This window comes from Nyctereutes procyonoides, unplaced genomic scaffold (genome assembly GCF_905146905.1).
Source record: "Nyctereutes procyonoides isolate TBG_1078 unplaced genomic scaffold, NYPRO_anot_genome, whole genome shotgun sequence".
In the NCBI taxonomy this organism is placed as follows: domain Eukaryota; kingdom Metazoa; phylum Chordata; class Mammalia; order Carnivora; family Canidae; genus Nyctereutes; species Nyctereutes procyonoides.
Genome location: NW_026575148.1, coordinates 12986379 through 13001668, shown reverse-complemented (window position 1 = coordinate 13001668; position 15290 = coordinate 12986379). Strand labels below are relative to the sequence as shown.

The window sequence follows — 15290 nt, the reverse complement described above, 5'->3', positions numbered from 1 at the left end:
GGTATGACTTTTAGGAATAATAAGATTATTTATGATGAAAGCTAGTATGTACATAAATTGGAAGATAAAACTTTTGATTGAGTAACTGTAATGCAAATATAGTTTATAAAATTTTGCTCACAAGTTGATTTGAAAGTGGTTTCAAAAGTGGAATTCTAGAAATATATTGAGCATTGGCACCATCCCGTGTGTTACTCAGTTCTCATCCCACTCACATTAAAAGCTCTTTGACAACATGGGCTTTGTTTTTGTTCTATTTTCCTGGGACCTTGAGGAATTTCTGGCATCTGTAAAGTGTTTTTTTAATAAAATTATGTTTTGATAAATACTGTTCTAACAGATCGGTGAATGAATTTATTAGATTGATAACTTTAAAAGAAACAAATCTTTTGCTTATAGAAATGATTATAAATTCAGACACTGACTTAAAAATATAATGAATTTGATATAACAAATTTGTTTTGAGATTTATTCACATAATGTTTATTGAATGTAAACTGGAATTTTTTTTTCTTTTTGAATGTAAACTAGAATTAATGTTCCATGTGAATAAGACCTCTGAAGGTAGTCACTGGATTGTAATAGCAAGTAATATTTGCTTATTATTCTGAACAGAAGGTTTTATTCTATTCTGAGAATAGCCTAAAAGCTTCTCCTTCAAAACAAAGTGCCTATAAACCATTTTAAAATTCAGATTTATAAGACTGCTTTTTTATTATGTTAAATATATTAACATCTCCTTATCTTTTTTTCTTATTGTGTGCCTGTTTTATAGGTATATGCTTGCCAGCATTGCCAAGTGGCAAAAAATACAGTTATTCTAGCACCTAAACAGCACCTTCTCAAAGTGGAGAATCCATGGAGTATAGTTACTGTTGATCTGATGGGCCCATTTCATGCAAGCAACAGAAGTCATGTTTATACTATAATCATGACAGATTTGTTCACAAAATGGGTTGTGATTTTGCCTCTCTGTGATGTTTCAGCATCAGAAATTTCTAAAGCTATTATCAATATATTTTTCTTATATGGCCCTCCTCAGAAAATAATAATGGACCAAAGAGAAGAGTTCATTCATGAGGTAAGATAGATAAATTAATTAGGTCTAAGAGCATATTTTACTTACTTTCAGTACCTAGCACACCTGTGCATTATAGAGTAATGCATTATAGAGTAAACTTAGTAAGTTTATATAAATTGCTACAGATGTAGAGGTTTAATATTGTAGAGCACAAAGGTAGCTGGACTGGAAATTAAGAGACCAGGATTTTGTATTAATTGTGCAACTAAGTAATTATAAAACTATCTTCAGGTTTCCTAAAACTAAAATGAGGAAGTTGGACCAAATAATCCTTGTTTTCTAGCTTGAAAATTCTGTAATTGGGGACCCGGGGCTGGCTTAGTGGGTAGAGCATGTGACTCTCGATCTCGGGGTCATAGGTTCAAACTCATGTTGGGTGTAGAGATGACTTAAAAATAAAATCTTTAGAAACATTCTATGATTGACATACAGAAGGAGAATTGACTAAATGGAGAAATACATCATATTTATAAATGAGAATATTCAGTATTGAAAGGTATTGATTTTTCCCAATTCAAAATTAATTTACATAAGTAATTTCTAATCAGCATTAATAAAGAGGGAGCTTTTTTCCTTGCCTTGGACTTTTTCCAGCGTTGACTTGGAAGTTATGCAGTCAAGAGTATATATATATATATATATGTATATGTATATGTATATGTATATGTATATGTATATATATGGAAGAATATTCTTTCAAGTTAACTTGAATATATATGAAAATCCTAAAAAAGGAATAGTGACAATAACACTTAAGGTATATTTTAAAATTTTCATGATTAGACAGAATACTAGTATAAGAAAAAATCAGAGACAACCAGACATGTTTAATTTTGTCAACAAGGAGTTGTAGCAAACATGTAAAACGTTATCTACCAGGGAAGCTCATTAGAGACTGTGTGTAGGATTTTTATTGGGAGCTGTCACATAGGCACCCTCTGCCTGGCTTGTACCAAAATCTTAGATTCCTAAAGAAAAAAAAGGTATTCAGCATAAACCACCTTGTTTGTTTAGTTTAGGCACTGTAAGCCACGTTTATCAGGAAACAGTGGAAAATCCCCAAATCCAAGTTCCTATACCCTGGGTGGCTCAGTCAGTTAAGTGTTCAGCTCTTGATTTCACTCAGGTCATGATCTCAGGGTCTTGGGTTTGAGCCCTGTGGTGGCTCTCTGCTCAGTGCAGAGTCTGTTGTCCCTCTCCCTCCCTCTTTGTCGTCCCCCCCCCCCATGCTCATGTGCCCTCTCTCTCAAATAAGTAAATAAGTCTTTTTTAAAAATAACAAACATGGAAAAGTGTTCAAATTAAATAGGAATGAATAATGCAAAGTAAGACCATTTTAACTTGTCTAATCAACAAAAATGGTAATAATACCAAGTAGACTACAGGTAGAATGAGACAGCCTTACCTTCCTGGCAGCATTGCAACTTGATACTCTCTCATAAAATAGTTTTCCAAAGGTCCATTAAAAGCCATATATATGTGTGTTTGTGTGTGTGTGTGTCTTTTGGTTAGCAATCCTATTTCTAAGAATTTATTCTAAGGCAATTATCCAAAGTACAGAAAAAAAGCTCTTTTATGACATGATTACCACAGTGCCATTTATATTAGTGAGAGACAGGAAACAACCTAAAATCCCAAAAAAGAGAGTGTTTAAAAAATTGTGTCTGGCCACATGATGAGATTATTTTGTGGCCATTAAAAATGATATTTACCCCCAAAAATTATATTTTCAAAGAAAAGGAGTTAACAGGGGCACCTGGGTGGCTCAGTGGTTGAGCATCTGCCTTCATCTCAGGTCGTGATCCTGGGATCAAGTCCCACATCATGCTCCCTGCGGGGAGCCTGGTTCTCTGCCTATACCTCTGCCTCTCTCTGTGTGTCTCTCATGAATAAATAAGTAAAATATTAAAAAAAATAACATGTACACTGTTTTTAAGATTTTATTTATTTATTCATGAGAGACAGAGAGAGAGAGGCAGAGACACAGGCAGCGGGAGAAGCAGGCTTAATGCAGGGAGCCTGACATGGGACTCGATCCCGGGCCTCCAGGATCAGGCCCCGGGCCAGAGGCGGTGCCAAACCTCTGAGCCACCCAGGCTGCCTGCTTTTAACAGTTTTTCGTGATTAAAATATACACAATCATCTGTTGCTTTTGTAATATAAATTACTAATGCTCAGCAATAACTAGTTCTCCTAGCCTTTCAAATGTAGAAGGCTGTCTTATCTTCTTGGAGGTTGGCAAGCCCAAGTAACTAGATCTAGCCAAAGAAATTGAATGGATGGATGGATGCCACTTTCAGGCTGAGGTAGTGAAAACTGTATGCTCCTTTCTTCAGTCTCCCAGTCTTTTACTTTTTCTCTGGGGAATTGACTGAACATTCCAGATATTACATTATAGGGGGTGAAATTTTCTCATCTAGGATTGCTGAGGCATGTAGTCAAGAATTGTTGCCTTGAAGAGACATACTGACCCATAGCCAAGTTCGTAGGAGCAAGCAGTAAAATTACTGCATTAAAACTGAGACTTGAATGTGTTTTGTAACTACCACATAACCTTGCCTGCCTTGACTGACACAGTGGTCAAAATGAGGTGCGTGAAACAATCCAGTTTATGGGATAACAATGTTGGAACTTTGCTTATGTTTCTTTTTTTTCTAATAAGAAAGAAAAGTTTTGCTAATGATGTATACAGATGATTAATAGCATCCTGAATCAACAAGGCAGGTGATTGAATGTCACACATGATGTATGAGGGTATGAAAAGAGAAAGAATCCACTACACATAAGAGGTCTATCTACAGTTCCCTTGCTCATTCTTGGTTTTCAGCAGTAGTTGTGTTTATAAATATCACCTAGTTTTCATCAAACTACTCCTTATGGAATAGCCAGATGGCTTAAGTTTCCTACTGTGAAAACAAGGTACTACTAATAATGCAATCATCCATCAACCACAAGAAAATCATAGAGCTGGTACTTCTACTTAACTTCTGTTACTAGTTCTTTTATAGACACATTAATGAGATGAAAACAAACATGAACTAATTAAATCTGATAGGAAATTGTTCACCAAAATCCAAAATATCAAGAAACTGATTTGCTTCCACCACAACTAATAAAAAGCCTCATGCTAAGTGCATGTAGTGCTTAGAGATAATAATCATGACAATATGGACTATTATGAGTCACCCATTTTTCCAGTTATGTTTAAAGTCACATAATAATCCAGGACTTTGGAAATTTTACCAAAGATAACAATGTTTATAAGCCTCTTTTGTGAAGTTTAATAGCAAAAAGCTAAAAATCACAGATGATTGAGAAAATTCTTTTTACTCTGATGTATGTAAATGGCTTAAATATTATACAGTGAGTATAATGTTGACAAAATGAAATGTCTTCTTTTGTTAGCAAACACTTACCAAACACTGCTAAAGTGTTGAAATAAGATTACAATGTGGCAGTGTGGATGAATTTAGTGTGTGTATTACACACACAGTTGGATGAAAATATAAATGTTTCAATACAATGCAGGAACTTTTAGGAAAGCTCTGAAGGAAAGAAAACAAACATTTCCAAAGGAGAAAATCTCCTCCTTTGATTTTAAATACAGGTCTTTAGAAAAGCAGAATTGTAACCACTAATAGAATGGTTTGATGGGAGCAAAAAGGCTCTGGGGTTATGTTATCAGGCTAGCATCCCACAAATGAATTCACTGGACCATTCCTAGGCAACCTCTCGAAGCAAAGAAGTTGTTAGACCCTCTTCCAGAGGTCAGTCATTTAAAAGCATTGATTATGACCTCAGATTGAGGCTGACCCAAATAACACCAATTCTCTGAGATTTCTGTCTCTTTTTTAAAAGATTTTATTTTTAAGTAATCTCTACACCCAGCATGGGGCTTGAACTTAAAACCCCAAGATCAAGAGTCACATGCTTTACCCACTGAGCCAGCTAGGCGTCCCTCTAGGATTTGGTTGTTGTATTTTTTTTTTTAAGTATATCTTTTATATTACTTTTGAATGAAAAGACTGAAAGGTGGGGGTACAGCTGGTTAAGCATCCTACTTTTGGTTTTGGCTCAGATCATGATCTCATGGTCATGGGATTGAGCTTCCCATCGGACTCTGCGCTCAGTGCAGAGTATGCTTGGGATTCTCTCTCCCTTTTCTTCTATTCCCCCCTCCCCCCAACTCATCCTCTCTCTTTCTTTCTCTCTCTTTCAAATAAATCTTTAAAAAAATTAAAAGGAGGTTGCCAAAATTAGTACACGTATCAGCTAGGAATTTTATTAGTTGCAAGGAAGAGAACTGCTGTCTTCTGCCCAATATATATATATACTCCAAAAGTTACAAGAAGGCTAAACTGTCCAAGGTTGAATGTCTTTGGGAATCCAATCTTCCAGTCTTCTGTTCCACCATCTTTGAGATACGACTCTTAGTCTTATGTTCACAAGATGGGTGCCAGAGCCTATGCCACAAAGTCTATATTTCAGACAAAAAATGGAGAGGACAACAGACACAAAAAAACCTAGTATGAACTGAGTCTACCCAACAACTTTTAAAAGCCCAACAACTTCCACATTTCCTTTTGACCAAAACAGTGTCACATAGCTACTCCTACCTGCAAGGTAGGTTGGGAAATGTGGTTTTGGTTTTGGTGGTTATTAGCCTTACCTTTTTAGTTACTCTGATATGATTTGTCTTCTTACAATTAGGCAACAAGAATACAATCTTTTAAAAGACCTAGTTTATTAACCAAAAGTTTACCCAGTTAAAAATAATAAGAAAAGATAGTCTGAGGCATAAGATAGGAAACATAAGTTATTTTATGTTTTATAGGCTTATAGTTAGAAGTTTTCTAAACTCATTTTGACTTTTCTTAGGTCCTGCAGATAATAAATATAACTACGATAATAATAGTAACATTACAAGTTATAAAGTGCCTACTACTTGCCAAGAACTGTTGTAGGTGCTTCACAGATATCTACTCATAATTCTCAAAAGAATCCTGGGCCGAATTATCCTCATTTTACGCATGAGGAAACTGAGTATACAAGTTTAGTTATTTGCCAGTCTCATAACTGTTAACTGGGTTATGTGACCTAGTATGTGTTTGAGAAATTGCTGAATTAAAATGTTATATGAACTCAGAGTTAGTGTTAAATTCTGTTCTTCCGTTTGCTTGCTGTATATGTATGTTTGGCAAGCCTCCTAGCTTCCCAAAACTTTTATCTTTAAAATGGGGTTAAAGGTAACTCATGACTGTTGTAAGGTATAACAACAGTAATGTAAAGCATCTATTGTATTGACCAATGGATAATAAGCACTCAGTAAATGGTAATTGCTGTTTTAAGTACAGTATGTGTATTTTTATATATAGAATGGCTATGGTCAATGAAAAAGGCAAGATTCAAATTCTTTTGAAACCTTTTGGTCAGGGAAAAGTGAAATACAAATTTTAAAGTCCACTTTGTTTTATATACTTTTCAGATCAATGTTGAACTGTATGGATTGTTTGGCACAAAGCAAATTGTAATTTCTCATACCTCCCAAACCATTAATCCAACTGAAAGTACACCGAGCACAATAAAGGCATTTCTTTCTAAACACTGTGCTGACCACCCAAACAACTGGGATGATCACCTATCAGCTATTTCATTTGCCTTCAATGTAACTCACTTGGTATGTGTCTTTTTATTATTCTATACTTTTAAGTTATGACTGTTTCTTGGCTATATAAATAATTACAAATTGTTGTTCATTTTCCTTAAAATAGGAGCCTACTAAAAATATACCGTATTTTCAAATGTTTAATCGAAATCCATACATGACTGAGACTTCAGATATTCTTCATGAAGCAGATGGTAATGATACAAGTATGTTTGCCAAAATTCTAGGTGCAATTAAAGAAGCTGATAAAATAATGGAGAATAAGACAACTTCAGCAGGACAGGTGATTCTATTTAATAGAAAACTCTATAATCTAAAAATCCACGAAGTAATTTTAGAAATTTCATCATGCACACACATACACATGGATGCACACATACATATGTTATATAAGCCAAGTTTGTTTCTATTAAATTCTGCTTGTTTTGATTACATAGTATGCTTACTAACTATAAAGTTCTGAGAGACGGTAATGGGAATACCTTGTTCTTTGGAATTAGGTTGAACTGAATTCACATTCCTGGTCTTGTTGCTTTCTGGTCGTTTGATTTGGGCAAATTACTTAACCTATCTCAGTTTAATTTCTTTGCAAAGTTGGGGTAATGGTACTGGTTTTGAAATATTTTTCAGAATTAAATAGAGATTCATGTCTACATTGTAATAATATCTTAGTAAGTAACCATTTTGTTATTTGCATTTACTTTCGAGAAACTATAACTTTCCTCCCTTTGTTCTTTTTTATTTTGCTCTTACAGATGGAGAACAACAATCTTGATGAACTAAATAAAAGCAAAATCATTGTTAAAAAGAAACCAAAGCAATTAAATCCATTTCATTTAAAAGTGGGTCATGAAGTTTTAAGACAAAGGAAAAATTGGTGGAAGGATGGTCGTTTCCAGTCAGAATGGGTTGGTCCTTGTGTCATAGACTATATTACAGAAAGTGGATGTGCTGTTCTAAGAGACAACACTGGGACGAGACTTAAAAGACCTATCAAAATGTCCCACCTTAAGCCTTATGTAAGAGAGTCCAGTGAGCAAGGTAAATATCTGCTACTTCTTTACATTTTACTTTTTGTGAATGAGGAGGGAAGTTAAAAGTAATGTAAGAATCCACCCTCTACCCAGCCCAAACCTCTTTTCTCAGTTAGGTTTTCTTTTACTTTCTCATTTTTATAAAATGTGGTATAATTTTAGATCCCAGGTATTCTGTTAGAATGACTCTCTTGAAACTGTCAGGCTTCTAAGAGATACGGTTCTGATTTCTAGTGTACTTTTCATACATTTACCTCATAGTTCACGTAGGAGTTATTGGACCCATTTCACAGAAGGAAGAATTAGGTCTTCTTTATTTTTGCTTTCACAACATTTTGTCACTTTGTGCCTCGGCTTAGCATAAGAAAATATCCACTAAGGTAAATGATGCCAAAACCAAACATACTATCCAGAATTCTGTTGTGAGATAAATATACTAGAGAACTTTTAAAAAAGTGTTTTTTTTTTATGTTATGCCATAGGTTATGATAGGTGCAAGAGAAAGTGCACAGTGGGGTGTAATCAGAATGCTGTAAGGTGCTATAAGGAGAGGTGAAAGCCTGAACATGGTTATGCTTGCCCCCAGATGTGGTTTTGAACAGTCAGAAGGATATCCTGATTTCTTTAACCTTTTCTTTGAGAGATTAAGAGAGAAATGACTTTTTGCTATGGCTTTCAGATTAAATTCCACTTACTTGAGACTGGTTTGTTCTGTCCTATCGTAACCATTCCCTAGAGTTTATATGAGGTGGATAACAGAGGTAGTGAATTGGTACCTCAGCCAGTTTTAATTTGGCTTTTCCTATAAAGAAAAATAAAGCATCAATATTATTTGAAGATAATATTTATACTTATTTATATTATTCAGAGTATTTATACTTAACCTTATTTCTTTAGGGTAAAGAAGCCCTTAAGGGCTGTTTGGTAAATAGCTCAACTTTCCTTCTGATCTGGATCAAAACTGTCAAGTTTAAAAACTCTTAGTATCAGGGATCCCTGGGTGGCGCACCGGTTTGGCACCTGCCTTTGGCCCAGGGCGTGATCCTGGAGACCCAGGATCGAATCCCACATCGGGCTCCCGGTGCATGGAGCCTGCTTCTCCCTCTGCCTATGTCTCTGCGCCTCTCTCTCTCTCTCTCTCTGACTATCATAAATAAATAAAAATAAAAAAAAAAAAAGAAAAACTCTTAGTATCAAAAAAACAAGCAAACAAAAAAAACCTCTTAGTATCTTTCCTTCTGCTTGTAACAGCCTGATTGCTCAATTAGTAAATTTACCCTGAACTGTTCTAATTCTGAAAGCTCACAGTCTCTTCACTGTCCTTGTTGAAAGATGGTACTTTCATTCTTTGTACTACTTGCCCTTTATGATTTCTTTCTTATGTAAGTTAAGTAGAAAAAAAATTATACAGGTACATATTGTCCTTTCTTCTCTAGCAAGATTGTTTCCCTAATCTCAGCATTCAGGACTCACTCCTTTCTAATATGTTAGCCTTCCTTAGTTAATACAAAATTTACATTTAAAATGTTGCTACATCTGCTTCAACATTTTGCAATTTGCTCTTGCCAAAGACTTTCTCAGAAAGGAGGCCAAACATTTTGCTAGTCCTGCATATTTCAGAATCCAATTGAGTAGAACAGTTTCTAAACAAAGGCAGTCTAATTTTTCCCTCATGCTTGAATTCTTTGCAGATATTTCTTCCAGTAATATAAGGAAAATTTTAATATTAGTACTAGGGTACATGTAAGAGATCTGAGTTAGATGGGTAAAATTGTGTTTTCTTATTAACCAAAGGAAATGTGATCCAACCATCCTGGAATCTGGTTCTTGATTACTATTTGTTCCTTATTTTGTCTTTCTTTTCTTTATAGAAATTCAAAATAAATGTGATTTCTGCCATCTTTTTCTTCAGTATTACATATTCTCTTGAAAATCTTTACCTCAGAAGCTGATTTTAAAGTGTCCTTGAACTGAATGTCATGCAAACTAAATGTCTTTGAACGTCTTAAATCCTATTCTTTGACATAAATTTAGAAGAGGTATATCCAAAAGAACTCTGAATTTTCTGTCTGTACTTGTCATTGCTACTCTTACCAGGTGTGAGATCGCATAGCTATTTTAAAGACTCACTGTCCAAAGCAGTTAAGCTCTGTTTCCAACTTCTTATCCATTCTTATCTAGAACATAATGTAGAGGGAGCACATTCAGTACTAGGTCAACAATATTTCTCATGGCTATTTTAAGCAGGCCTATGTCATTTTGTCTGGTTCAATGCCAGGTACTTCTTTTTCAAGACTAATTATTTTAGTTAGTTTTATGACATACCTTAGTATCTCTTTATAATCCTAATGTTCCCTTCTGATAAGAACAATGTTACTGACTCTTCTATCCAGCATAGATGTTGAGTAGTTTTATTGTTTCATTTTGGGTAGGAGTTGTGATAGATTTCTGTCTGCTGATTGCTCTTCAAAGTTTATGAAATGGTTTTCATTGTTTTATATGTTTCCTACTGCTGCTATAACATATTACTATAAATTTAATGGTTTAAAACACCTTACAGTTCTTTAGCTTAGAATTCCAACATAGATAGGTCTTACTGGGCTAAAATTAGGCATTGGCAGGGCTTTGTTCCTTTCTGTAGGCTCTAAAAGAGAACCTGTTTCCTTGCCTTTTCCAACTGCTAGGGGCTACCCACACTGCTTGGCTTGTGTTCTCCTACCTCTGTCTTCAAAGCTAGCAATGACAGATAGAGTCCTCCTCACGTCACAGTCACTGCAACCTTCTCCCTTCCCTCCCCTTCCATGGTTAAGGACCCTTGTCCTTAGGCCCACCTGGATAATGCAGAATTATATCCCTGTTTTAAGGTCAGCTGGTTAGTGACCTTAATTCCATCACTTCTCAAATTCTCCTTTGTCATGTAAGGTACTGTACTTACAGGTCCAGGGAGTTTTAGAACATGGACATCTTTAGGGACCCATTATTCTCCCTCCCACTATTATGGTTTCCATTCATGAAACAAAACAAAGTTTAGATCTTTATTAAGCCCATTATATTTACTGTTTTATTAATATAATTTATCCAAAGAACCTCCCTTTGAGCTCTTAGTTGTGTAATCTCTAAACTGAGATTTAGAGATTCAGTTCTCTGTTGTTAGTATTGGTTATTTTTATAAATGTGGCAATTATGTAATACCAAATTACAGTAATCTGTCATGATTTTATCATAAGAGAGGATGGATAATCTATTGTATCAACACATTCTAAAAGTTTTAGAATTATCTGGCTGTATATAGAATTAGTCTGATCACCTCTTCAGAATAAGGAAATACAGTATTCTAAAACCATGTACTTTTCTTTATGTTTAACGAAATAAATTAATCCAAATCACTCAGACTTTTCTGAGACTTTAATTTCAACTTATTTTTCTCCTTAGAGAAACTTAAAAATTTGTTTCTTAATTCCTTTTTTTTTTTTTTAACTCCTTAAAACTACATAAGGAAAAATATGTCTAAACTGCTGTGATAACACCTTACCTCCACTTGGAAAAAACTAAAGGCTTAATTACTCAGCCTGGCCAAAGCTGAAATAATGCTTTCATCAAACAGATGTCATAATGATAATTAAATTAATAGAATGAAAAAAGAAAAGTTTATCCTTTAATACAGCTGAATAGAAAAATGTTTTAATATGATATGTTTACCTCTGTATCTTGGGGACAAAACTTGTTCTTTTTTACATCCCTAATTCAGGATTATTTTACACCAGAACTGTCGAATTGATATATATAAAATGCAAAAGTTATATAGTAGTGTAATTTTAAATTTTCTAGTAATCACATTAAAGTAGGCAAGAAATATGTGAAAATTTTAAAAATATATTTGATATAACCTGCTCTATCTAGTTATTATTTAATAATATGTGTAGGACCTCAAAAGTCTCTTCTGATAATTCCTGGTAATTTGTTTTGAAGTTAGAGAGCATTTCTGTTGGCTCTAGTAGATCTAGACCATATTGGAGTTGAAACATATTTGACCTTCTGGATAAATGAGAATTGGTTTTGTTTTTTTTTGTTTGTTTGTTTTTCTACACAAACATAGCTTGAAATCTCCAGAGTAATTTTCCATTGCATGTAAAGTGATTTGTGTAGAATTTGCCAAGTATAGTTCTTGTTCTCTACAGTTTTATTACAGTAGGTTTTTTTTTTACAATAGGTACTTTAAAATTTATCACTTATTTAAAAGAAAAAATTTGTGTATTATATAAAGTCATGTACACATATGACACATAGAAGCTCTCCTCTTAGAAACAAGTGCAGTTGGTAAAGTGCTGCATTGGTTTTGAAGTCCAATATAACTAACAGGTGTTTAAGCTCAATATCTGAATGTATTTCCAGGATATCAATGTGGCAACTTCTAAGAGCTTCATGTCTATGCTATGTGCATTTTCCCTGTTGATACCATGTTTACTGGACATATTTTTCTTTTTTTTTTTTTACTGGACATATTTTTCAAAAAAAAAACTGAGAAAACTGCATCAAAGAATTTTTGCAAGGATCTTTGGAAATACCTTAAATTTATGGTATCTGCAATCACCAATACTTTGAGCACTGTGCAGGCCTTGAAACTGTGGAATTCCCATGCTTATTTGAAAAATTTCACCAGTGATAAATTTATCATACCTAACCTTTGGAAGTTCTCTTATAAGTGTCTAGCCTTCTCCAGTATTAAGAGCCTAAGAGTGAACTTTGATGTTGAACCTTTAGCAACACGTTCTGAGTGTTTCAAATGCATTGATCATGTTTTTGCTCTTTCTTGCTGTTCTTGGACAATAGCACTTCTCATGAGTTGCACAATTTGGTTTTTATCCTTCAGAATTGTTCACTTGTCCAGTTCATCCCGTGCTAACATACAAAAATCATTTTCTTACCACCTTCAATTATCTATACTTTTGTTTTCATCATAAATACCTTTATCTTGCCATCTTTTTCAATCTAATTACTACTTTTGCATGAATAAGAATTGGTGGGAGAAAACTTGGCAAACCTCTCAAAATTAAAATACCAAATATACTTTGCCTAATGAAGAACAAAATGGTCAAAACTAAATGCCCATGCAAACCAAGTCCACTTAATGGGAGAGCATCATGGCTTTGATTTTTTTAAGTTTTTATTTTTTTATTTTATTTTTTTTTATTTTTTATTTATTTATGATAGCCACAGAGAGAGAGAGAGGGAGAGAGAGAGAGAGAGAGAGAGAGAGGCGCAGAGACACAGGCAGAGGGAGAAGCAGGCTCCATGCACCGGGAGCCCGACGTGGGATTCGATCCCCGGTCTCCAGGATCGCGCCCTGGGCCAAAGGCAGGCGCCAAACCGCTGCGCCACCCAGGGATCCCTGATTTTTTTAAGTTTTTAAACCAAAGTTCTTAAGTGTGTAAATTTATGGGATTAGAATAGGCCCAGTGAGCTTTTCACATATTAGTAGGAGAATGGGTAGAATAAGATCATGTTCTAGGGTTTATTAGGAAATTTATCTGCTCTGAGAAACTTTCTTCAATCTCTAATCTAATGGGCAATTAGTCTTTCTTTTGCTATTTCTTGAACTTAAAATTTGAGGGCTCTTTAAGCTATTAAAATCTTAAGAGATAATCATTAATGCTTTGGGAAAAAATGCAGAAAAAGAAGGCTGGGGTCCATGAAGTTAATCATCTGTGGTGGAAGAGTTCTTTGTTATAATGAATTAAAATATCAGGTAGGGAAAAATCCTTTTATGTACATAAACCTTTTTTCATGAAGATGGTACTTGTTTTACCATCAGGTTAACATTCATATTGAGCATTTTTTTTTTCTGATAGCGATGATAATTTTGCTCAAAGTAGAATAAAATGCTGACAAGGGAAATTCCTTGTCAGTATTTCAGTATGAATTTAACTACACTTTAGAAGTTCATGAGCATTTTGGTATTAAATTACACTTAAATAAGCTAAGCATTGTAAACTGCCTACTTACACATAAACCTGCCCACTTACCTGTATCACATAAGCCTGATTCTAGTAACTGTCATATAAGCCTGATACTATTAACTTCATTTTAGTTTATAATTTCATATTATAAACAACTTGATATTATTGGCCTAATTTTAAACAACTGGACATTATTGTCCTTATATGGATTCTGTGAAGATTAAAGTTATAAATGTAAGGATTTTATTTATTAAATATTTTTCAAGATCCCATTAATTTACTCAGGAGTACCTTGCAGAAGTCTATTAATAAGTGTATCATGAACATCAAAAATAAGAGTTTTTATAACTTTGCTTTTAATCTTTACCATAATCTTTAGCCCTTTCTAACCACTCATGTATACCTGCCAAAGACAGATCAAGGGAACAGGAAAACTTGGCTCTTTTAAAATCTTAGGTCTTTCCTGAATTCTATGTATATGAGCTGTCAAATGTATGTATCATTTTATTCATCCTTTGACATGTGTATTAGTAGATAGGAGAACTCACCAGCAGTTAATCTTAGAGTTAATTTTTATTACTTGGAATTTTGTCCCCATTTAACATTGTTTAATTTTAAAATGATGTTTAATTATTCTAAAAGGTAAACTTACATATTTCTTTTTTCAGATAGTCTTTATCTCTTACAAGGTTCAGTAGTGGCAGATCATGACTACATTGGATTTCCTGAAATTCCAGTTGGAGCATACCAAGCGAATATTCTGGTAGAAGATGCGACTATTGGCGTAGTTGATAATGAATTACTGACATCAAGCAAAGATCGTGAACTATTAGAATTTAGAAATGCCAAAATCTCTCCATTGATAGGAGATCATAGTACTCTTGAAAAGCAGACTTTCAGTCTGTTGGACTCTTCAAACCAAGTCCTTGAATACTTAAGTTAGTAAATACCAAAATTCATTTAAAGTGCTTGTTTAGAAAGTATAACTCCTTGGATCTTTATCTTTTGCATTCAAAAAAAAGTTGTGTAGAAGTGTTTTGATACGCTCAGAATGACTAAATCCTGAAGGTTTATTTTATAACTCTTAATTTATCTAAACTTGTGTAATGTTTGAATGTCAGTATGTGTGTGTGTGTGTGTGTGTGTGTGTGTGTGTGTGTGGAAAGGAAGCATATAAATGTAGAGTGTGATTGCTTCTTAGAAAGGAAACTAAATTCTAGCTCAAGACTCTCAGATCTTTCTCTTGTATTGGTACCATATTTTTTTTTTGAATATTTTGCCCCTTTAAAATAAAAGTTTGAACTACCCAGAATGGGATTAATAAATATTTATTCAACTATAACAATGAATTAAGTGAAACTTCTTTCTGTGTCATTGCAACTTTTAAAAATAATATTGTAGGAAAGAATTTGGAGTTGTTTAATGGACTCTTACAGGATATTGATAATTTCACCTTCTAGGCTCATAATTTGTATCTGATTCTATATATTAGTTTGAAAACATTTGTGCATTTCCATAATATATATTAAAGTCAAAAGCACCCACTAATAAGA

General features: G+C 34.0%; 1 protein-coding gene across 3 annotated transcripts in view; it reads left to right on the top strand.

Moving 5' to 3' along the window:
• The window catches only part of GIN1 (gypsy retrotransposon integrase 1), a 28066-nt gene extending 12984 nt beyond the window's left edge, over positions 1–15082 (top strand). For 2 of the 3 annotated variants that reach the window (XM_055312893.1, XM_055312894.1), the window contains 5 exons: positions 776–1081; positions 6567–6758; positions 6853–7029; positions 7502–7787; positions 14406–15082. In XM_055312893.1, the coding sequence (XP_055168868.1) occupies positions 776–1081; positions 6567–6758; positions 6853–7029; positions 7502–7787; positions 14406–14680 (1236 nt within the window). In that variant the 3' untranslated portion in view covers positions 14681–15082. The remainder of the gene's footprint in view (positions 1–775; positions 1082–6566; positions 6759–6852; positions 7030–7501; positions 7788–14405) is intronic. The other variant, XM_055312895.1, reaches the window with a different exon arrangement.
• Positions 15083–15290: the final 208 nt, after the last annotated feature.